The following is a 22999-nucleotide window of genomic DNA, read 5'->3' as shown; positions in this document are numbered from 1 at the left end:
ATGTTAAACCAAAGTGCCTTTGTTCAGGGAAATATCCGGACCCTGTCCACCTGTGAATGGCTACAAGAAAGAAGAAATTAACACATCCCCTCCAGGAGTCTGGCCATTCCAGGAGATATTTGCAAAACTTACGGCCTTTTTACTTTACTTCCTCATCTCCTCCCCATCTCTGTGCTATAAAAGTAACTGGCATCCAAACCCCGATAAGATGGCTATTTTGAGACGTTAGTCGGCCATTTCTCGGTCTGCCCGCTTTCCGAATAAAGTCGTATTCCTTGCTTCAGCACCTTGTCTCCGATTTATTGGCCTGTCTTGCCGAAAACGAGCAGAGCGAGCTTGGACTCGGTAACACATTGACTTTTTATTAGGACTTACTCTGTAGCAAACTAGGAGTAACAAAACAAAGGGATGGGAATTACTTTTTAAGAAATGCCATTATGATAACTATATATTCCTAACTAGAAGGAAAATCTACTTGAATGTTCAAAAGACAAAAACCAAATGGGAATGGTTATAAAAAAGAAAGAGAAGGAGGGAAAATACAATATTAGTTTCAAACGCAGGGACAAAAATAATTTGGGTCAATTAAGGAATTAGATATTATCAAAAACTAATGCAGCGGGAAAGTAGCTGAACATCTATTGACATTATAAAATATTATGAGAAGCCTCACAAAGACCACTGCAGCCTAGAAGGACTAATGCATCCTAGAAGAGGGGCTAGAAGAAACCAGAGGCATGTCACGATGAGACTGAAAGCAAAAAGAGGAAGGATTGCCAAGATATGCCTCTTTACGGGGACTTTCTTTTAACAACCCTTATAGAACTAATTTATAACTTCCATTTCCAGGCTAAATGGAGCATATGTATATATAACAACAACAACAACACTTTTTTTTATTAACACATAGCTAAGCTCCTATGCAGAAGCAATGCAAAATCTGTCTAGAAGGACAGGCCTCAACAGAGCACACAGAACTCCACCAGAAAAACAATCCCCTCTGAAGATGAACCACCCTAAAAACAAAAGTAATACAAGCTAGGGAGCAAACCAGTACAAAGGAGAGAGGTGGCAGACGTAACAAATTGGAGCAAGAAAAAAGAAGTAAAATACACCTAAGAGACACTACAAAATAAGTATGTTTGAAGTGGTGAAACACATTAAGGTGAAGAGAGGAGACAAAAATCATAATAAAGTAACAGTACAGTAAGATATTTATTTATTTATGGCTGTGTTGGGTCTTCGTTGCTGCACGTGGGCTTTTCTCTAGTTGCAGTGAGCAGGGGCTACTCTTTGTTGCAGTGTGCTGGCTTCTCATTGCAGTGGCTGCTCTTGGTGCAGAGCACAGGCTCTAGGCATGCAGGCTTCAGTAGTTGTGGCTTGCAAGCTCTAGAGCGCAGGCTCAGCAGCTGTGGCTCATGGGCTAAGCTACTCTGCGGCATGTGGGATCTTCCCGGACCAGGGCTCGAACCCGTGTCCCCTGCATTGGCAGGGGATCCTTAACCGCTGCGCCACCAGGGAATCCCTAGTAAGATTTTTTTTACGGGCATAGTTTAAAAGATCCAAATCAGAAGTTGTGCAGTTAGAAATAAAGCCACTGGATTTTAAAATTCAATGAACTTGAAAAAAAAAAATCAGTGAACTGAAATGAAAGCTATATTGTATGAGGAAGTAACCCAAAATGCAAGTCAAAGAAATAAAAAATTGACAAAACAAAGGCAGGAATAAGAGTCCTGAAGTAAAAACTGGTCCAATATACATCTTCTGATGACTCCAAAAGGAAAAAATAAAAAGAACTGGGAAGAGACAAAATGTAAAGAGATAATGGCCAAGCAGTTTCTAGAACCAATGAAAGACAAAAATCTTCATATCCAGGAAGTACTGAGCAGGTTAAAATAATTCTATTCCTATTCTCACTGAAATGAAACTGCAGACAAAGATTACAAAGACAAAGATTACATTTTATAAAGAACCAGAGACAAGAGACAGATTATCTTAACAGGGGCAAGAATTAGACTGACAACATGATTTATCAGCAAAAAATAGATGCCAGAAGATAATAGAAATAGCATCTTCAAAAGTCCTGAAGGACAAAAACTGCCAACCTAGAACTTTATACTCACTAAACTGTCATTCAAGAGTAACAATAAGGGTTTTTTTTTTTTTTTACATAAACACAGAGTATACCTACCTATAGATCCTCACTAAAAGAGCTATGAAAGGAAAACTGCACAGATGGACAGAAGAAGCATCAGTAAGGTAGAAATTGACTAACAGTGTTGGAAATAATAATAAAAATATTATCCAAAAAATAAATGCTAAACAATAGTGAAGTGAAAGATGAGGGGCAGGTTAAAGTATACTAAGGTCTGATGTAGTTCTGGAGAAGAATGGAAACATTAACTTCAGTTTTGTTTTTTTTTTAAAGAAAATATGCATTTAAAAAATAAAACGTCCCTGCTCTATAGAAGCTCATAGGATACAGTAATGGGATAAGGGACATTGGTGGAGGCATAGCCACAAGCTAGACTACCATCAAAGCAAGAGGAACTGAGGACTCGAGGGAAGACTTCAGAAACGTTACATGTAAGCTCTATCCTGAGGGATGAGTGGTTGCTTCTCGAAGAAAGAAAGGCATTCTAGGCTGTAGGGACTGACTACACAGAGAAAGCATGGGATCCTGCAAGGGATGGCATATTTTGAGTGGTTCCATATGGCTGGAATGTAGAATATGTGCGGGAAATGATGTGATAAGAGGATGAAAACGTAAACCAAGAAGAAATAGTAAATACTGTCCAGGTCACACTAAGAGGTCGGCATTTCATTTAGTAGGCAGTGGGGAGACATTGAGATTAAAAAAAATTTTTTTGTTATTGTGATAAAATATATATAACATAAAATGTGCCACTTTAACCATGTGTAAGTGTATAATTCAGTGGCATTCAGTACATTCATTCTTGCACAACCAGCACCACCACTGTTTATCTCCAGAACTTTTCATCATTCCAAACTGAAACTCTGTACCCATTGAACCATAACATTACCTGCTCTGGCAGTTCCTGGTAATCACTATTCTACTTTCTATCTTTATGAATTTGACTATTCTAGATGCTTCATATAAGTGGAGTCATACAATACTGTCCTTTTGTATTTGGCTTATGTCACTTAGCATAACATCTTCAAGATTCATTCATGTTGTAGCATGTGTTACAATGTCCTTCGTTTTCCAGACTGAATAATATTCCATTGTATGTAAGGACCACATTTGTTTATCCATTCATCCACTGATGGACATGACATTGAAGATTTTGAAGCAGAGGTGTGACATGTTCATATATCTGCTTTACAGAATAACCCTAGGAGGGAACTGGAGGATGGAACTTGTGAACCAAGAGAGGTTCTTGTTTCAGGAAAGTGAGAATGGTCAACTGGGTGGAAGAGGTCTAGTAAAATGAGGTCAGAAAAAGTTTCTCCTGATTTGGGGAGGAGCGGTTGCTGCATAGGAGTAGTTAGGAAAGCCTGATATAAACGAGTGAAGACTAGTTAGCTGCTAGCAGCATACTCCTAAACACATATGTGTCTGGAAAGAAGCTTTTCCCACACAACAATGAAGTGTTGAGCATTTGGCACCTAGAATTTGAATGTCTTGAAGCTTTAAGACAAGGAGGCTGAAGATACTAAATTAATAAAATATTTCAACCTCCTGATAAGTACAAACATACTGAAAGAGATGGTAAAGCCAATAATTTTATTGAAGATAAGTCATCTTAAGAGATTCTTTTGAAAAAATTTTGAAGACAGGCAACTATATTATATTGACCAGAAGACATCCTACACTTCATTTTAATGAGGAGGATAGAAAAAAAAAAAAAAGGTAAGATATGCTGATAATCACAATGTTAGAATAACAGGATTGTTATCCTAGAGAGGAGCAAGCCCTACTTCCCCACCACCACATGAAAAAACATTCTACACACTGTAACATTTAAAATTTGTAGGTGGCGGGACTTCCTGGTGGCGCAGTGGTTAAGAATCTGCCTGCCAATGCAGGGGACACAGGTTCGAGCCCTGGTCCGGGAAGATCCCACATGCCGTGGTACAACTAAGCCTGTGCGCCACAACTACTGAGCCTGCGCTCTAGAGCCCGGGAGCCACAACTACTGAAGCCCACGCGCCTAGAGCCCGTGCTCCGCAACAAGAGAAGCCACCGCAATGAGAAGCCCACGCACCACAACAAAGAGTAGCCTCCGCTCGCGGCAACTAGAGAAAGCCCGCACACAGCAATGAAGACCCAACACAGCCAAAAATAAATAAATAAATTTATATTAAAAAAAAAAAAAGTAAAATTTGTAGGTGGCACTGGAGTTAATTTGCCCTCGATACTTAATAATTCTGGTGCTTTACTATAGCATGCAATAAAACCAACTTTGAAAATTCATTTTGAGGTTAGAGTTATCCTGTTACTATATAGCTACATTGCTTAAACAGATGTATACTAGAATCCCTTGATTATTTGAATTTAAGGAAAAGAATGCACAGCAGGTTGGACATAGTAACACTTTCCAACAGATAACATATTCTACCAAGGTTATTTGGAAGGGATTAGAGTTAAAACTCCAATACCATATCTTTATCTACCTGTGCGTCATTTAAGAAGACTTACTTTGAAATTCAAACACCTCTGGTTAAAAGACTGTCAAATGATGCAAAAATAGATGTTATTTTGGTCCAACCATATTTACTGCTTAATAGAAATAAATAAGAAAGTTTCTCACTATGGTATTCACATAAATAGTATCTAAAAATACAGATTTTAAAAAACAAATAAAACAATAACCCAGCAATTATTCCAGGCCTACTAAAGCAAAGCTCCTTCCTTAGGGTATCAAATATAATTACCTGGAATTGATGTGCCTCTAAGATTGTAATTATTATATTTATTATTGTTGTTGCAAAGATGCTGCAAGGAAAAATTTATGCATTTTGTGATGATTTGACATTATAAACCAGAACAAGTTTTGGTCACATCAAAATAATTGTATTTTTAGTGAGAAATTATTTTGAAGACATAGAAAATATTTCCTGAAAAGAAAACTTATGTCAAGAATAACAATAATGGGACTTCTCTGCTGGTGCAGTGGTTAAGAATCCGCCTGCCAATTCAGAGGACTCGGGTTCCATCCCTGGTCCGGGAAGATCCCACATGTTGTGGAGCAACTAAGCCCGTGCACCACAACTACTGATCCTGCGCTCTAGAGCCCACAAGACACAACTACTGAGCCTGCGTGCCACAACTACTGAAGTGTACGCGCCTAGAGTCCGTGCTCCGCAGCAAGAGAAGCCACTGTAATGAGAAGCCTGCCCACGGGAATGAAGAGTAGCCCCTGCAGCAATGAAGACCAAATGCAGCCAATAAATAAATAAATTTATTTAAAAAAAGAATAACAATAACAACTAACTTTTATTGAAGTTAGTTGCATACCAGGCAATGAGCAAAGATCTCTTATACATATTGTTTTATTTAGTTCTTATAGGAATTTCATTAAGTTGGTCCTATTATTATCCCTATTTTACAGATGAAAAAAACTGAGGCTAAGAGGAATTAAGGAATTTGCCAAATGTGACACAGCCATTAAGTGGCAGAGCCATGACCAAACCCAGGCCATCTGACCTGGCAATCTATTATTACATCATGGCCCCAGAAACAGTCATGCCTGGTCCTACAGATTTATTTAAAGAGAATGCTGCTTTATCTGTTTGGCTAGAAAAAAGATTAAGTCAAGAAAATTTAACAGCAAATCCAGTCTTGTACATTAATAAATTACTGAAGCTCTCTTTTGACTATTTTTAATACATAAAGCGTTTGGCTGAATTATTTTTGTTATTCTGAAAGGAAATTAATTCCCTGACTTGACATTTTATATGGCAAAGGTATGATGAATCTTTCTATCACCTGTGGTTCTAAAAAGTCTTGATATATTTTTCTTTTTCAAATTACAGAGGAATTCAGCTTTCTGTATGACGCCTAAGTCTATAGCTGAACTGATATTTCCAGATTTCCTCATCTGTACGAAAAATTATGTAAAATGATAAGCACAAAATAAAATTTTACATTTGGCATAATCTCGGGAGTCTCAATGATTGTGGTCTTCTTATAATAAACAATTTGAAAGATATGGACATTTAACATGCATTTCAGGAATAAAGAAATAAACACTATTAAAAATTCTTGTTCTTTTTTTGGGGGGTTGTCTAAAATTTACTTTTTCTATTATTATCATCAAAAATATCATTCAATTTTTCTATTTAAGCACTGGAAAAACCACTAACATTTAACCCACAAACAAAAATGTTTAGATGAGAAATCTAACAATAAAAATGGATATGAGTGGGTATATCATATTCTTTTCTCTCTCCATATACTTAAGAGAATGAATGATCGAAAGAATGATGACTTTCATAATCTTAGGTTTATGCTCTTGATTAATAATATCGTGATTCATATCCATTCTGTGGAGGAAGTTCAAAGGGAAAGAGAAAAAAAGCCATTCAAAGGTTTCAAGCTTCAGATTATGGTAAGATACAGAGACAAAATGAATTTAGCAAATAATAGCAAAGATCACATACGAAATTTAAAGAAAACCGATTCTACAGGTCTAAGAAATGCAATTTATGAGATTGGGAAAATATGCAAATTTCCTCGACTCCACCCTACTAAGAAACAATCAATCGGTGCAGCAATCAAGAAAAGCCCTTTCTTAGATGTTCAGAAGAACCTTAAGAAAGTCACCTCCTAACTCAGGGCCTCTTGATTTTATTTTTCTTTGGCATAACCTGCCTACTTGCTGCCCTCCCTTCCCATCAATCGCCAGACGGGTTGGCAAGTGGGATACTGCATCGAGGCGCTGCTGGCCGCACTAAAGCTAGCCCTATTCGGTGCAGCTGGCTAGGACCATCACCTGCCGTCCCACCTGCTCCTCTTCTTCTTCGTCTCCCGGCCCTACACACACACACACACACACACACACTTTACACACTGGCAGGCGCATCTGTGAGGAGGTACCGCCCCATCCAAGCCAAACCCAAACGCTTTCTCTTCCCCAGGACATATCCCCCGAGGAGAGACTCTTGCCCAAACCGGCGAAACAATGAGGCTACTGCTGCGCTCTTACCTCCAGTAGTGACGGGGATCCTGGGCACCGCTCCTCTGCGCCAGGCCAGCCAGGCCCGCCGGGGTCAGCCCCGGTCTAGTCAGGATGCAACCAGGAGGGCACCCCCGCCCGCCCGCATCAGCTTCTGCTAGAGCTGGGAAAGCGCGCGCCCGTGATTCAGCGCCTTTCCGCTGCGCCGTTACCACGGCGACGCGCGCGCGCGCGCGCACGCGCACACGCGCCCCCAGGGATGGGCGGGCAGCAGACCTTGCCGAGCTCCCGACTCCCAGCTCGGGTTCTAAAGATGGGTACCCAGGTGACGGACTCCCACCCCGCAGGCGACCAAGCACAAGGCTTTCGGTGCAGCAGGGCGGCCTGCATGCCCCACCTCCTTTCCTTCACCAACACTTTGACGGACACCGTGGTCCTAAACGGCCTGGGGGATGAGTGCCTCTTCCAAATGCCGCGGGCCAGTGTGGCTCTAGGGAGGCGCGAGCACACTACTTGGGTCAAAAACCCTTTGCAAATGTCTCCCCCGAAGCAAAGTCACCCCACACGCACAAGTCCCACTCCTCCGGCGGGAGCCTCTTTAGGCCCTACTATGTTTTGAGCACGTGTTGCTTTCTGAATGAGGATGGAAACAGGTGTTAGGAGGGGCCCAGATCAACCCCACGCTTTATAGGTTAACCAGGTGCCCAAAGTATTTAGATTACATTTGCATCTATGGGAAGGTGATCACCTGAACAATAGAAAACTCATGTGGAAGACTCTTCCTTGTATTTATACTGTTTTCTTGTAAGAAAGATTCATGCATCTAGGTATGGTAACACAGTGCGCAAAAGGAAGCCAGGGCATTCCTGAAGCATTCCTTGCACATCCCCATGACTACAGTACAGTGCTTAGACCTGATAAACAAGCCCCTACTAGGCCACTCCCTGGCTATGGCTGGGCCTTGGATGAGTTACTTGCTAAACCTGTTTTGTCAGTTATAAAATAGAGATGGTAATAGCATTCCTTTAGGATGATTGTGGGGATTAAAAGAAAATGCACGTTTAAAGAATAAAAACTGCTTGGGACTGAAAGAGTCAAAATCAGTTTGGACTAAAAAGAAAAAGGCAACCCTGCCAATTATCGGCCTGGGAGGACAGGCACAGATTTTAAGCCAGAAGCAAAATTAACAGGAAATATTTCCCCCAAAGTCGTGCAGCAGTTGTAAAATGACATAACCACCCCCTCTTTGAATGACTACTGCTTTCCTACCACAGATGGCCCCTTTGCTTTGCTATTTTCATCCGTAACTGGTGATACCCCACTGCTGAATTCTCCTTGCCTCATGACAGCACCCAGTCCATAGTTAGTCCCTGCTTCTCCTAACCTGCCTCTGAAAGAGTAAGCAACAGTACCAATCTGATTCCAAGACCCTCCTTCAAAGGGAACCCAAACCTTACAAGACACTTCCATCCTTTCTCTTCTCACAGTGGCATTCCACTGTACCCCCAGAGTGACCTTTCTCACCACATCAATAAATCTGATGTACTCAGACAACAAGCCCGTTCCCAGGAGTCTTTAAATAAAAATTAAGTCATTAATACATGGGCTTAAAGTCTTTACATATATACATACTTACATATATATAAGCTTAGCCTAGACTTCTAAATTCAGAGCCATTACAATGAATATCCATTTTGATATATATAATACATACAATATCTATTTTGGTACTGACTTATGAAAATGTTAGTCTGCCTCCCTAGGACACAAATGTAAGGGCACTCTTTCATTTCAGCATTTATCGAGCTCCTGCTACATGCCAGACACTATAGTAAATACTAAGGATAAAATGATGTATTTTTAGTACAGCTTTTCTGACTTTGTCTGCTTTTTATATGTTGTTGGTTGGGACATTTGTTCTTACTAAACTGCACAATAAAAGACAAGGAACTATCTTTTTTTGAAGGTGGGAGAAACAGGCCTAGCAAGATTCAAGTACATTCTGTATCAGTGGCAAAGATGGTGCTTAGCATATATATAACATTGATATATAACAATATTTTGATATATATATCAATATTTTGATATATAACATTCTGAGTTGGAATTTCACCAAGAAGGGGGTAAGGTACACAAAGCTACTATACTGAGAAAACTTGAGACTCAAAGTAAAAAGTTCAAGATACTGCATATTAGTAGTTTCTTAATTCTTGCATTATTTGAGAACTATTGCCCATCGAAAGCAGACCAAAAGTAGTTTTGTTCCTATTCACTTCACTTATAACTTGTTTCTTAGATTTTGTCACTATAAGGAGTAAATGGGAAGGTATTTCACTTGGATGCTCTTGAGTCATAAAAAGAAAATGATACTCCTTCCAGTTTTAAAACAATTTGATAATTATTTAATCTAATACACACTACTACATATTTTATTTTTTTATATTTAGCTTTTCACTCATCTAGATTTTTTTTTTTTTGTAATTTGAAGTGTGGTAGAGTTCTAACTTAATTATGCTTCCAAGTGAATAACCAATTTATGCCAAAAACATCCTTTTCCCACAAAAAGGAACTACTGCTTCCGTAATACATGCTAAAATATTAGCATTAATACTTTTTAAATGATTAAAATTATGATTAACATATAAAACTTTTCCATTATGACAAAGCATATATTATATATAAATTCAGCTTGTCTTTTTTTTTTTTTTTTTTTGCAGTACACGGACCTCTCACTGCTGTGGCCTCTCCCGTTGTGAAGCACAGGCTCTGGACGTGCAGGCACATCGGCCATGGCTCACGGGCCCAGCCGCTCCGCAGCATGTGGGATCCTCCCAGACTGGGGCACGAACCCGTGTCCCCTGCATTGGCAGGCGGACTCCCAACCACTGCGCCACCAGGGAAGCCCAGCTTGTCTTTTTTTAGGTGTTTTAGTTGTTAATTTTGACACCCCTAATGAAAATAACTTTCTGCCACTTCTCATTCTAATTATTACCTCCAGCTTTCATTCTTATATACTGAGGAAGTCAATATATTCTTGGCAATACTTGGCAGAGTGAGAAGCAACGTGGAAAGGTGTTTTCTTCCACACAAAGGTGAAACAGTAGCAGTGGAGCCAGAAACAGGAAGCAGGTAAAAACTTCAATCCCATCATGAGCACAAAAACATAATAAAACAAACTATAAACAAGCAGAATTCTTTATTTAAAGTACATTCTCTTATGGGAAAAAAATGTTTCCTTAAAGCACATGTAGAAGTGCTCCTCATTCGTGTCTTGAAAAAAATTCAGTTTTACAAGTAGCAAAACTAAAAGGCTAATTCTTTTTACACATTTATTTTTCTCTTAGAAAAAAAGTCCAATGCCTCTATGAAACTGACTTTAATCATTATCAAGCCTAACTTTGCCTCTGTTGGTGACATAACTACAAACATGAATTTTTAAAAATTAAGGGATTTTAAATCATTTAAATCACTTCTAGCTTACCAATTAGGCACTGTTAGCTGCCAAAAAGTCGGATGTAGGGTAGCCGCCATCTATTGAAATGCAGATCCCGCCAGCAGCTGTGAGCACGACTCCAAGCCAGAGCTTGCAGGAGCTGAACAGCCCTTGTGACCTTTCATTAAGAGGCCTCATGTTCTGAACACAGGTATGCTTTCGTTTAAATAAACACTAAGATTTAGTTCTGAAATCTGAGGACACAATCCACAAAATAAAATCACAGTCATTTTTTCTTTTGTTACAATGATCCAGTATATTAATTCCTCCATATTAAACTACCTTTGCAGACAGGTAGCAAGTATATTTGCAAAAACACAGAACAAAATTGCTCAGAACATTTAAAACTCGTATTTGAAAAGCAGCTCACAATATCACATCTAAGTTGCACAGAAGACCCCAGTGGTCACTAGGAAATCTACCACAGTCCAGTTTCTCCAACCCAAGGAGGTCCAAACTTCGGGGAATAATGTGGCCGCCTTCTGCGGCTGCTCTAAAAAATATCCTATCAAAACGAAGCTTACAGGTAGCAGCTATTCCAAGATTCGAGTTCATCTGTGTATCCCATGTATACTGGCAATGCTCAGGTTTGCCCAAAAACTCCCAGACATCCAAAATGTTGTTGGGTAAACCACCACATTTGGTAACCTAAAAAGAAAAAGAAAGAAAACTCTTTTCAGTCTTTTTTCCCTTATATTAAAAAGGTCTTTACCATTACCACATCTAAGTGCTACTTTTCAAATCAGAATGCCACAGATTATTTATTAATGCACAAATGCAAAACTAGATACAACTAGATATATTATAAAAGTATCTCACTGCATGATAATAATTAGGTAATATAAAAATATCAAGAGACAGTGAGGTCTGAAAGTTGCCCCTTCTCTTCTGCCACAAGTAGCTTCCTAACTTTGGGAGTCAGATAAAACTCAGAAGACTGAAAATCCATGGTCTCAGTTATTGCTAGTAGTAGTTTTAAAAAAATGAACTTTAAGTGTAAAGAAGGCAAAACTGTTACTCTAATCTATAAATTGAGAAGTATACCACTTACATGATCCAATAATGTCAAAGGCCTTCAGTTTTTTTGTTTTTTTTTTGAAATTTACTAACATTAACTTTTCCTCCCATTCACACTCTAGGATTTAAAAATTTTTTATATCGTGGTAAAGTATACATAAAATTTACGGCTTTAACATTACAGTTAATGATGTGCAATGCAACCATCACCGCCATCCAGCTCCAGAACGTTTTCAATGTCCCCAACTGAAACTCTACCCATTAAACACGAGCTCCCCATTCCACCCTCCCCCCAGCCCCTGGCAACCACCATTCTCCTTCCTGTATTTATGAATTTGACTACTTTAGGAAACTCATATAAGAGGAATCATGAACATTTGTCCTTTTGTTACTGGCTTATTTCACTTAGCATAATGTCTTCAGGGTTCATTCACATTATAGCATGTGTCAACATTGCCTTCCTTTTTAAGGCTGAACAATATTCTATTCCATGTATCAATATATGCATTTTGTTTATTCATCTGTCAATGGACACTTACACTTAGGTTGTTTCCATATTTTAGCTACTGTGAATAATGCTACCAACACAAGTGTACAACTATCTCTTTGAGGCTCTGCTTTTACTTGCTTGTATTCACCCAGAAGTGGACTTGCTGGATCATATGGAAGGTCTGTTTAAGTTCTGGAGGAATCCTTACACCATGTTCCCCAGCAGCTGCACCATTTTACATTCCCAGAAGCAGTGCACAAGGGTTCCAATTTCTCCATATCCTTGCCAACACTTGTTATTTTCTGTTGTTTTGTTTTTTTATAACAGTCATACTAATAATGGATGTGAAGTGGTACCTCATCATGGTTTTGATTTGCATTTCTCTAATGGCCAATGATGTTAAACATCTTTTCATGAACTTACTGGCCATTTGTATATCTTCTTTCGAGAAGTGTCTAAATCTTTTGCCCTTTTTTTTTTTAATTGTATTTATTTATTTTTGGCTGCATTGGGTCTTAGTTGTGGCACACGGGATCTTTCATTGCGGCGTGCTGGCTTCTCTCTAGTTGTGGTGCGTGGGCTCCAAAGCTGCGGCATGTGGGCACTCTAGTTGTGGCGTACGGGCTCTCTAGCTGTGGTGTGTGGGCTCCACAGCACGTGGGCTCAGTAGTTGCGGCCTGTGGGCTTAGTTGCCCTGCTGCATGTGGGATCTTAGTTCCCTGACCAGGGATGGAACCTGCGTCCCCTGCATTGGAAGGCAGATTCTTAACCACTGGAACACCAGGGAAGTCCCCTGCCCAGTTTATAATGAGGTGTTTTTTTTGTTGTTGTTGTTTTTGTTTTTAATTGTAGGAGGTCTTTGTATATTCTGAATATCTCATCAGATATGATTTGCGAATATTTTCTACCATTCCATGGGTTGCCTTTTCACTCCATTGATAATACCCTTTGATGCACAAAAGTTTTTAATTTTGATGAAGTCTACCTTATCTATTTTTTCTTTTGTTGTCTGTGCTTTCGGTGTCATATCCAAGAAATCACTGCCAAATCCAATGTCATGAAGGTAAAAAAGGTTGAAAAAAGAAAATCCAGAAGGAAAAGAGTTAGGGACAACTATGTTGGTCAAATCTTTCTGTTCTTCTTACCTTACAACTAAGAAACTGCAAAATAAACGACCTTTTCTAAATTCTTCTAATCATTTTCTCTATATCCCTCTTGTTAATCAATATATACTGTTTTGTGTTGTCTGTTTCATATACCATATATGTTTTCACCCAATAATGTAACAGCCCCTTCTGCCTCTGCTTCCCCTGTGCTAGGCAAGTAGCACAGGCTAAATAATCATTTGCTGAATTGCATCTGCAAGGTCACTTATACATTATGAACAGATGAAAGTCCTAGTTTTAATAGCTTTAGTCAAAAGAAACCTAAATTAGTTTCCACAGCAATAATCTTCCCATAAACACTGAAATGACTTCATCACTCACTTCTTGATCCCTTAAATTTGTATCTCCTGCAAATATAACTGTAGCTGACTCTGGAGCCTCTTGCATTTTCTTTAAAACCATTTTCAACTGATTCATTCGTTCCTTAGCATGCCTTCTGGTGCTCTCCAAATGAGAAGTCATAAGGCAAAGTTCATTTCCTGACACACTCACCTGCAACAAGATAAATAATCAGAGTTGTTAAAATGATTCACTAACAATTAACACTGAACTTTGTTAACGGAATCAGTAATTATTCAATTGATTAGTATATATCAATATTTACTACAGTGAAACTATATAATCAGCACTGTGCTTATCCTTAAAGGCCAAAGAATACTCCCAAAGAATACTGAGCAAGTACCCACTAATACTTCAAAACCTCCCTCGAATGTCAACTCCACTGTGAGCCCTTCCCCAGCATCCCAGGCATCAGTGGCTCCCTCCCCTATCCTCCTACAGCACGCTGTGTAGACTGTTTATAAAGTCCCCTAGATCGAACTGCAGCACAGTTCTCTCTCTCCTACAAAGCCCTGAGTCATCTGAAAGTAAAGATGGCTCTTTTATTTATTACTATGTTACCGAGAGCCTGGCACATAGGTAACTCAAAATAATGTCAGTTAAATGAATGAATGAGAATCACTTACCATTTGCAATTAAAATACCAACAATGTAAGATCTGTCATTATTTAAACTAATTGCCTGCAGAGTCCAGTTAAAATTCTTTCACATTGGGCATTCATGATCTCCTATAATCTGGATCCAACCTACTTTACCAACCTGTCATCATACTACCCCCCCTTTGTGCCCTCTACATCCAACTGAATAGAAAGCTCATTTATAGCTATACGTGCCCTCTTTCATATATACATACCCTGCTATTTGCAATTTGCAAAAGTTTGCTCATGGTGGTTCTGCTACCTGCACTGTTCTTAATGTCTACATTTTACATATTTTTCAGTGCCCAATTCAAACACAACTTCCATCATGAAGCTTTCACTAAACAATGTAGCTGAAAATCATCTTTCCTTTCTCTAAACTTCTATGGCATATCATTATACCTCTCCCATGGCATTTATGCCTTTCGTTTATTTTTCGCACTATACATACAATCTCTCCCCTGCTAATCTATGAGCTCTATGAGACCAAGATCTATTTGACTCATTTTTGTTAAGACTCACAGAGTACAACACAGTACCAAGTACAGTGCATTTAATAAAAAAAAAAAAAAAACTACTTTAGGAAGCAACTATGGAATGTTAGCAAACTCTTATATATAAAGAAAACATCTAATGAATCAAGGATTTTATTTTTACAATTTGTCTATATTTGAAATGTATGTAAAATTTAATTTATAAAGTTCTTTAAGACTATATAAAAGAACCTATAAGTGAGGAGTAAATATTTTTCTAAAGACAATGGTTTTTTAAAAAGGACACCATCATGGAACTATGAAAAAAATAGTTCATTCTTTTTTTAAAAAAAACAGTCAATTTAAAAAAATTACTTACATGCACACACAAAAGGTTCCTCATCATTTCTGTATTTGGAAAAGGAATAATCTCTTGGCTTTTAAATTTCAATCTCGATTTCTTCAACATTATAGCTGTGAAATATCCTTCTTCATGACCTTCAAATGCTTGCAGAAAAGAATTTAGGCTGAGAGATCAGGGGTATCTGCAGTTTATCCCAAGCTCCCCTACTAAAAATTTTATAACAAGCAGGTATAGATATGTAAATGGATATAAATCTTAAAAGTAAACTATTATTTCAAAACAGTTGAAGATGGTCAACCAAGTCCCTCTGTAAGTATGGAAGAAACATAAAAGTGTAACTGGAAGTATGGAAGAAATACAAAAATAAAAATGAATTTACATAAGTGCCCAAAACAGTTAACAGTGCTAATACCAAACATAAAAATTTGAAAAATTTCTGAAAGGCAGAGTAGATGAGACTTAAACTGAAGCAACTTGACATGCAGTTACTTTTCACTCAGGAAGAACCAGAAAAATCCCGGTAAGTGAATAAAAAATTTAGAAAGGTATAAACTTGCAAGAAGAAACAGAAATGGAGGGGCAATGAATGAAAGCTTCCAAGTTTTTCAGAGAACAAAGTAGGTGGAGAAGTGGTAACTGGTTTATCAGAATGGAGGGGGAACAGGAAGAGAAGGGAGGAGGAATGGGAAAGGGAGGGGCAGGGAGGAGGGCAGCAGACTAGAAAGATGGCAGGTGGGGAGTCCAGCAGGAAGAAAGGAGGAGGAGAGGGAGAGGAAGGAGAAGGACGGAGAGGGAGGGAGAAAAGAAGAGAGAGACAGAAAAAAGAATTTTCCAGAACTGAAAGTCACAAACCTCCAGATTGAAAGGTCCTACCAAGTGTTTGGCATAATAAATGAAAAAAAGACCCCCAAAACACTGGAGTTAAAAAGAAGAGCCTCAAAGCTTCCAGAGCGGGAAGTGGGGGAAGAAAGATCAAGAATCAGAATGGCATCAGACTTCTAATCATCAATAATGGAAACTAGAAAACACTGAAATCATGCCTTCAAAATTCTGTGGGAAAATGACTTTCTACCTAGAAATCTTTGTCCAGCCAAACTATCAAGGAACTATGAGAATAAAACACTGGCATTTCCAAACAGGCTGAGATTCAAAAACTTCACTCCCCATGTGTTACCTCTTAGAAAGTGACCAGAGAATGTGCTCCAATAAAATGAGGAAGTAAACCAAGGAAGAAAACATGGGATTCAGAAAACATGATAACCAAAACAGAAGACAGGCAAAAGGAATCCCCAAGAGAATGCAGAAAAGTTGTCCTGCAAAGAGAGAGAGAAAGAAAGGCAGATAGAGAGAACCCTCTCTTCAGCAGTTTTGGATTAAAAAGTAAATCAAGGGCTCCTCTGGTGGCGCAGTGGTTGAGAGTCCGCCTGCCGATGCAGGGGACACGGGTTCGTGCCCCGGTCCGGGAAGATCCCACATGCCGCAGAGCGGCTAGACCCATGAGCCATGACCGCTGAGCCTGCGCGTCCGGAGCCTGCGCTCCGCAACGGGAGAGGCCACAACAGTGAGAGGCCCGCGTACCACAAAAAAAAAAAAAAAAAAAAAAAAAGTAAATCAAAATTAAAATCATACACTAGGTAAAAGTGAAAGTCAAACAAAACATGAGATTTAGCCAAAAGTCATGAAATGAAGCCAAAGTGGTATATTAAATGCACTTAGTAAAAACAAAATAGATGATAAATCAAAAACTAAAATATTCAGGGCAAAAAGGTAGAAAAAAAACAAAATAAATAAAAAGAAATTAATAAAGAGTTTTTGAAAAAGCATAACCACAATGCAATCACCACACTTAAACATTTTCTAACAATTTGATTTCACCAAAAAGCTACTTAGTGCCTCAAATTTTGGCAATTTATATTTTCCTGACAAATCATCCATTTCAACCATTTTTCCACATATGTAACATATTCTCCTATGATTTTTTTAGTATCCTGTGTCTGACTTCTTTTTCTCAAACTTACTTTATTTGTGCTTTTTCCTGTCTATGTTCCAATTGTCTAACCTTGGTTTACCTCTCACCTTGTTTTTCAAAGAAAAAGACAAGCTAAGTAACAGGAAAACTGTTACCTGTAATAATCTCGTAACTACTTGCTTTCTTCTTTAGGTAGGCAGAATATGGGGGAATAACTTCCTGTAGAAATACCACATCTGGGCTGTACCTAATTAAACACATCAATTTATGAAAAATATGAGGTATACCATTTCATTTGCAGCTACCTAGATTAGGAAAATGCCACAGCATAAAAGAAACACAAAATTATAGTCCTCTAGGACACCTAATATTCAATATTTATGCTGACCTTTGATAACTATAAAATGAGAAAGACCTGTGCTATTTAACACATAATACTGTAAAGATAAAATTTTTTTAAAAAACATATACATGACAACACTTCAAAGTCAGAAGAACACAGGAATCATTGACACTAGAAACCAATAATATTAAGAGCCTACAATGGTCCTCACTCTTAACAGATGCTTTAAGTGTTATTTTCTTCAATCCTCTTGAAACAGTTATTATCCACGATGAAGAAAACTGAGCTCTGGAGAACTGAAGTGGCTTACAAATGGTTCCACAAGGTCACAGAGCTAGTGTGTGGCAGATACAGATCCTTTTGGTAATTTTCTTTTCATAGCAATAATTATACACAAAGTTGAGTAAATAAAATAGTACTCGAAGGCTATGAACAAAAATTAGTGTTCCCTCTGTATCCCAAGCCACAATCCTGCTCCCAGAGGCAGTCACTCCCAATTCCTTCAGATGTTTCCTCTGAGAGCTGGACTCTGAAGTCAGGACCAATTCCAAAGCCCATAACCTTGAACGGTTACCCTCCTTGTAGGCAGATAGAACACATTATCACGTTACCATGAAACAGATGTAATAATACTTACAAAGTTAAATAGGAACACACCCCTCGAGCCCTCTCTGGCAGATTGTTTAGGTCCAATCCATCAATATTCCAGGTAATGAAAGAGAATATGCTGCCATCTTCTTGCTGAACATTTTCAGATGTGCTGGTTTTAGAACTAATGGAATCACTTGTTTCTTCCTTGGTTAGGTCAACACTGGCAAGGTAAGAATGAAACACAACTTTGCAAATAATCTATAAACTGATTAATTTAAAAATTATTTTGTGACTCTCTGTAGCCCTCATTTTACAGGTAAATAAATTTTAAGAGTCCTAAAAGTATCTGCCTATAGAAGAGCAAGCGTCTGATGAGTGAGGAAAAATAGATTCTTACTGTTATCCAAATGTCTGCTCACTTAGAACCAACTCAATATCCCTCAATGACATAGGTCATTAAAATGATTTGATAAACTATGACCCCAAATCAGACTGAGTAATGTAAGATTTCCACATTTATCTGGATTCATTTTAAATCACATTTGAAATAAGATCTCATTGTGCCAGACAAATAATGGCTGCAATTCTTTGTTATTCCCCTCACTGAGAGGTGAAGTCCAACTAATACCCCTCCCCTTGAATCTGGACCTTAGTGACTTGCTTGACCAATAGAATATAGTGAGAAAGATTATTCTGGGATTTCTGAGGCTTGGCCATAAGAAGCCTTGTAGCTTTCACTCAAGCCTTTTGGAACACTCTGTCCAACAAGAACCCTGAGCTGCTACATGAGAAATCTGACTACTCTGTCATGCTGGAGAGACCATGTGTATGGGCTCCAGCCCACAGGTCTGCCTGACCCCACCTTTCCCACCAAGGCCCAGACATTTGAGTGGAGGGACAAACATTATTAAAAGGCAACTGCTAAGCATTTATAAAATACACATAAATTTAAGAACTAGGGTTTTGTATTTATAATTTTAATAAATGTAATGCCAACATTTTAACTTCTTTAAAAAAATTTAGTTTTTAATTAAAAAAATTTTTTTTGGCCACGCCACGCAGCTTTTGGGATCTTAGCTCTCCAACCAGGAATTGAACCCGGGCCACAGCAGTGAAAGTGCCAAGTCCTAACCACTGGACCGCCAGGGAACTCCTGAAAAATTTTTTTTATTGAGGTATAATTAACAGATGTTATACTAGTTTCAGGTACACAATATAATGATTAAATATTTGTATACACTGCAAAATGATCACCATAAATCTAGTTAACTTTTAAACTTTTTTTGAAATAATTTTAGACTCTCAGAAAACAGTAAAAAGAATTCTACTCACCACTCATCCAGATAAATGTTAACATTTTACTTATTTAACATTTACTTGCTTTACTCTTTTTATTCTGAAGCATTTGCATAAATACTTTTGAATTCATTTCCTAAAAATAAGGACATACATACAATAGCCTAGTACAATTACCAAATATCAGAAAATTATCATTGATACAACATTATTAGATAATTTAAAGATCTATTCAAACTTTGCCAATTGTGCCAGTAATGTCCTAATCCAGGATCACATGTTGCATTGAGATGGCATGTTTCTTTCAAGCTCCTTTGATCCAGAAGAGTTCTTCGGTCTTTGTCTCTCCTGACCTTGATGTTTTTGAAGAATACAGGCCATTTATTTTGTAGAATGTCCTTCAGGTTGGGTTTGTCTGATGTTTCCTGAGGATGTGTATTTTTTGGCAGGAATGACACAGAAGTGATAGGGTGTCCTCCTCAGTGCATCAGGTCAGGAGGCCTGATCCAACAATATTGAATTTGTCTCCAGTACTGGTCATGTTAACTTTGATCCCTTGGTTTCTCCACTGCACAGTTATGATTTCCCCCCATGTAATAAGTATTTTGTGGGTAGGTACTTGGAGACTATGTAAATGTCTTGTTTCTCATCAACTTTTACCTATTAGTTTTTTTTTTTTAATTTTTAAAAATTTTTTTGGCTGCGTTGGGTCTTCATTGCTGCACGTGGGCTTTCTCTAGTTGCGGCAAGCAGGGGCTACTCTGTTGTGGTGCGTGGGCTTCTCACTGCAATGGCTTCTCTTGTTGTGGAGCACGGGCTCTAGGCGTGAGGGCTTCAGTAGTGTAGCACATGGGCTCAGTAGTTGCAGCAAGCAGGCTCAGTAGTTGTGGCACATGGGATTAGTTGCTCGGTGGGATGTGGGATCTTCCCGGACCAGGGATCAAACCCGTGTCCCCTGCATTGGCACGTGGATTCTTCCACTGTGCCACCAGGCAAGTCCCTTAGTTTTAGTGTCCATTGATGATTCCTGTCTAATTACTATCAAGATAGTTCCCAAATGGTGATTTTTTTTGTGGTATGCGGGCCTCCCTCCGCTGCGGCCTCTCCCGTTGCGGAGCACAGGCTCCGGACGCGCAGGCCCAGCGGCCATGGCCCACGGGCCCAGCCGCTCCGCGGCATGTGGGATCCTCCCAGACCGGGGCGCGAACGCGGTTCCCCTGCATCGGCAGGCGGACGCGCAACCACTGCGCCACCAGGGAAGCCCCCAAATGGTGATTTTTTTTCTAACTCTCACATGCCTTCAACATTTAGTAGTTGGAATTCTACTGTGAGGGAAAGTGTTCCCTTCACTCCTGGACAAATGTATTTATATCAGTGTGGATTCTTATTCTATTCTATAGATAAAGCCTCACTCTCAATGGCATTTGATCTGAGTTCCAAGAGACAACAGACCACAGCCTCATCCGTCACTTTGCTTGTTTTCTGCCAATTCATGATTCTGGGCTAGGGGACTCCTAATGGTCCTCTACCCCACCATTACTCAGCTCCACCCACATTTTTTTTGAGGGACGATTTCAGGAACTCCACCTCCTTTGTTCCAATTTCTTTACTGACTACAATTTAGGATACAACTAACAGACACTAACATAGGTTAGTCTGAGTAAAACAAAAGGATTCACAAGGAAACAATCATGTCCCAGAGCCAAGTACAGGAACACAGCTATGCCTATGGAAGTTCGATCAAGGCTCTCTCTCAATCCTACTCAGCTTCCCTCGGTTTCACTCTCTCTCTGCAGACTAGCATTCTCAGCTTCCCCATGCACAAAAGAGTATGGGTATGGGTCTCCCACAGGTACTGAGTTAACATGTACAGTCCCAGCTTGACAAGAAGATTCACTAAACACTCTTGATCCTAATCCCAAGAGAGAGCATCTGACTGGCTAGCACAGGCTAGGTGAACACCTACTAATCTAACTGGCTCTAGCTAATACAACATGGGAGCCAGAGACATGTCACCGTGGATGGGTAGACAATTCCCCAACAACAGGCCAGGCAGACGGCGAAAGGAGCCTAATGAAATGATCTTATCACATCTAAAAAACAGTGCAGCTGAAAAGATCACAGGGAGAAAAGAGTATCTACTATGAACAGTTTACTGCAGAGGCTGCCCATACAGCTGGGAGAACTTTATGTATTCACTTCATACTTATTGAGAGCTTATTACATGCCAAATATTGTATGAGACTTTGGGAAATCAACAATGTATGAAACAGATATTGTCTTCACCAAATGTGTAGTCTAGTGGGAGATATAAAATACTAAATAACGATTATAATACGAACTAAGTTGTCATGCATGATGCTATATAGAATTACTTAAGAGGAGAACCTTACCCAGACTTGGGAAATCAGGAAAAGCTTCTTGAAGACAAGTCATGTCCAAGCTGGACTTTTAAGATAAATGTTACTTAGCAAGGAAGGAGGAAGAAAAGAGTTCTAGGCAGAGATGATAAATATCTTTACAAAGGTTGAAAGGCAAGAAAAAATGGCCCACTGGAGAAAGGGAAAGTTTGGTATGCCTGGAAGTTTTGTAAGGTAGGAAAGAGAGTGTGAAAGGAAACGAACCCAGAAATATGGTCAAACCGTGGAGGAACCTGTAAGGCATATGGACTTTAAGAGCAGAAGTGCATGAACTGGGGAGGGAGCACTGGAATAACAGGGGCAGAAGTGCGGTTTATAAAAACTATTATCCTGGCCGGGCGGCAGAGAGTAAATAAACAACAATATAAGAAGCAAGAAGACTTCCAAGTTACCATTCCTCAGTAGAGGATTTTGCCTCATTCATTTATTTCAAAACTCTTGCTTACATATTCCCTAAAATTGGAGTCAAAAAATTACATTTCAGATATTCCCCCGACTCCAAAGTACCTTCGAAGTGACAGCCTGCACTTCGGGAGAGAAGCGTCAGCCCCGCTGCTGGGACGCGTCTCCATCCCACGCACCAACAAAAACCCTCCGCCTCCCGCTATTCAGAGGCGAGACGTGCCTCTACTCAAACCCTCCCGTCCAACTCGATGGCACGTCCCAGGATGCCCAACGCAACCCGGTACAAACTGCCTCCACCCGGAGTGGTCCCCGCCCCGTCATCACTCACCAGGACTCGGGCTCAGAAGTGGTCTCAAGATGGCTTTTTAAAGCGCTCTCCTCCACGGCCGGCTCGAAGTAGGAGTCCAGCGCTCTCTGCAAAACAAAGACACAGGGATGGGACGTGTGCGCTGCACGGACCAAAGTAAAGAGCGGGAAATAGAGAAGCAGCGAAAGCGTACTTCCATCTCCCAGTCGTTCTCGGCCAGGTAGCACTGAGCCACGGCGGCGTCGCAACTCGCGACCGAGGCAAACTCCACACACATAAGTCTCCGCTTCTTCACCTCGGGCTCTCCCTCCTCCAGCTCAGCCTCCGGTGCACCGTCCGGACCGCCCTTCTGCTCCATGGGATCCCCGCCAGCTCACCTCCCTCTAACCCAGGGCCGAGCTGGGAGACGCCTGGGGCTCTGCGCAGGCGCCCAGCGCCCCAGCGCTCGCGCATCAACCGCCTCGTGCGGAAACGCGCTCCGCTTTCGGAGGACGACAGCGCGCCTGCGCAGCAGGAAAGCGGGCCCCGGCTGGCGAGGGCTAAACA

The 22999-nt window shown here is 39.8% G+C and overlaps 2 protein-coding genes across 4 annotated transcripts in view; both read right to left on the bottom strand.

The window, feature by feature from the left end:
- The window catches only part of KIAA0319 (KIAA0319 ortholog), a 79681-nt gene extending 68971 nt beyond the window's left edge, over positions 1 to 10710 (bottom strand). Inside the window, exon 1 of the mRNA XM_024121990.3 lies at positions 10624 to 10710. The gene's annotated coding sequence lies outside the window, so the exon portion shown is untranslated. The remainder of the gene's footprint in view (positions 1 to 10623) is intronic.
- On the bottom strand, positions 10314 to 22931 carry TDP2 (tyrosyl-DNA phosphodiesterase 2). Of its 3 annotated transcripts, XR_008615698.1 has the most exons (8): positions 22647 to 22931; positions 22475 to 22560; positions 18072 to 18245; positions 17247 to 17338; positions 15138 to 15265; positions 13630 to 13800; positions 13128 to 13182; positions 11199 to 11283 (listed from the first exon to the last, which is right to left on the bottom strand). XR_008615698.1 is itself a non-coding variant. In XM_007116240.4 (7 exons), the coding sequence occupies exons 1-7, from the start codon at positions 22809 to 22811 to the stop codon at positions 11002 to 11004; spliced, it is 996 nt and encodes a 331-aa protein (XP_007116302.1). In that variant the 5' UTR covers positions 22812 to 22931; the 3' UTR covers positions 10314 to 11001. The 3 variants fall into 3 exon arrangements, 2 of the variants coding, with proteins under 2 accessions (XP_007116302.1, XP_007116301.1); XM_007116240.4 differs by lacking the exon at positions 13128 to 13182 and having other exon boundaries at positions 10314 to 11283; positions 22749 to 22931; XM_007116239.4 differs by lacking the exon at positions 13128 to 13182 and having other exon boundaries at positions 10315 to 11283.
- Between the last annotated feature and the right edge of the window lie 68 nt (positions 22932 to 22999).

The sequence above is a fragment of the Physeter macrocephalus genome, chromosome 18 (genome assembly GCF_002837175.3).
Source record: "Physeter macrocephalus isolate SW-GA chromosome 18, ASM283717v5, whole genome shotgun sequence".
NCBI classification, from domain to species: Eukaryota; Metazoa; Chordata; class Mammalia; order Artiodactyla; family Physeteridae; genus Physeter; species Physeter macrocephalus.
The sequence above is the reverse complement of the archived record's forward strand: the minus strand, read 5'-3'. Positions and strand labels throughout refer to the sequence as shown.

Coding starts and splice junctions, on each gene's coding strand:
- TDP2 (XM_007116239.4), bottom strand. CDS start 22,811: ATGGAGCAGAAGGGCGGTCCGGACGGTGCACCGGAGGCTGAGCTGGAG. Junction 18,246..22,474: donor ACTTCTGAGCCCGAGTCCTG/GTGAGTGATGAC, acceptor TTACCTTGCCAG/TGTTGACCTAACCAAGGAAG. Junction 11,284..13,629: donor CAAATTTAAGGGATCAAGAA/GTGAGTGATGAA, acceptor TTTTCTTTTTAG/GTTACCAAATGTGGTGGTTT.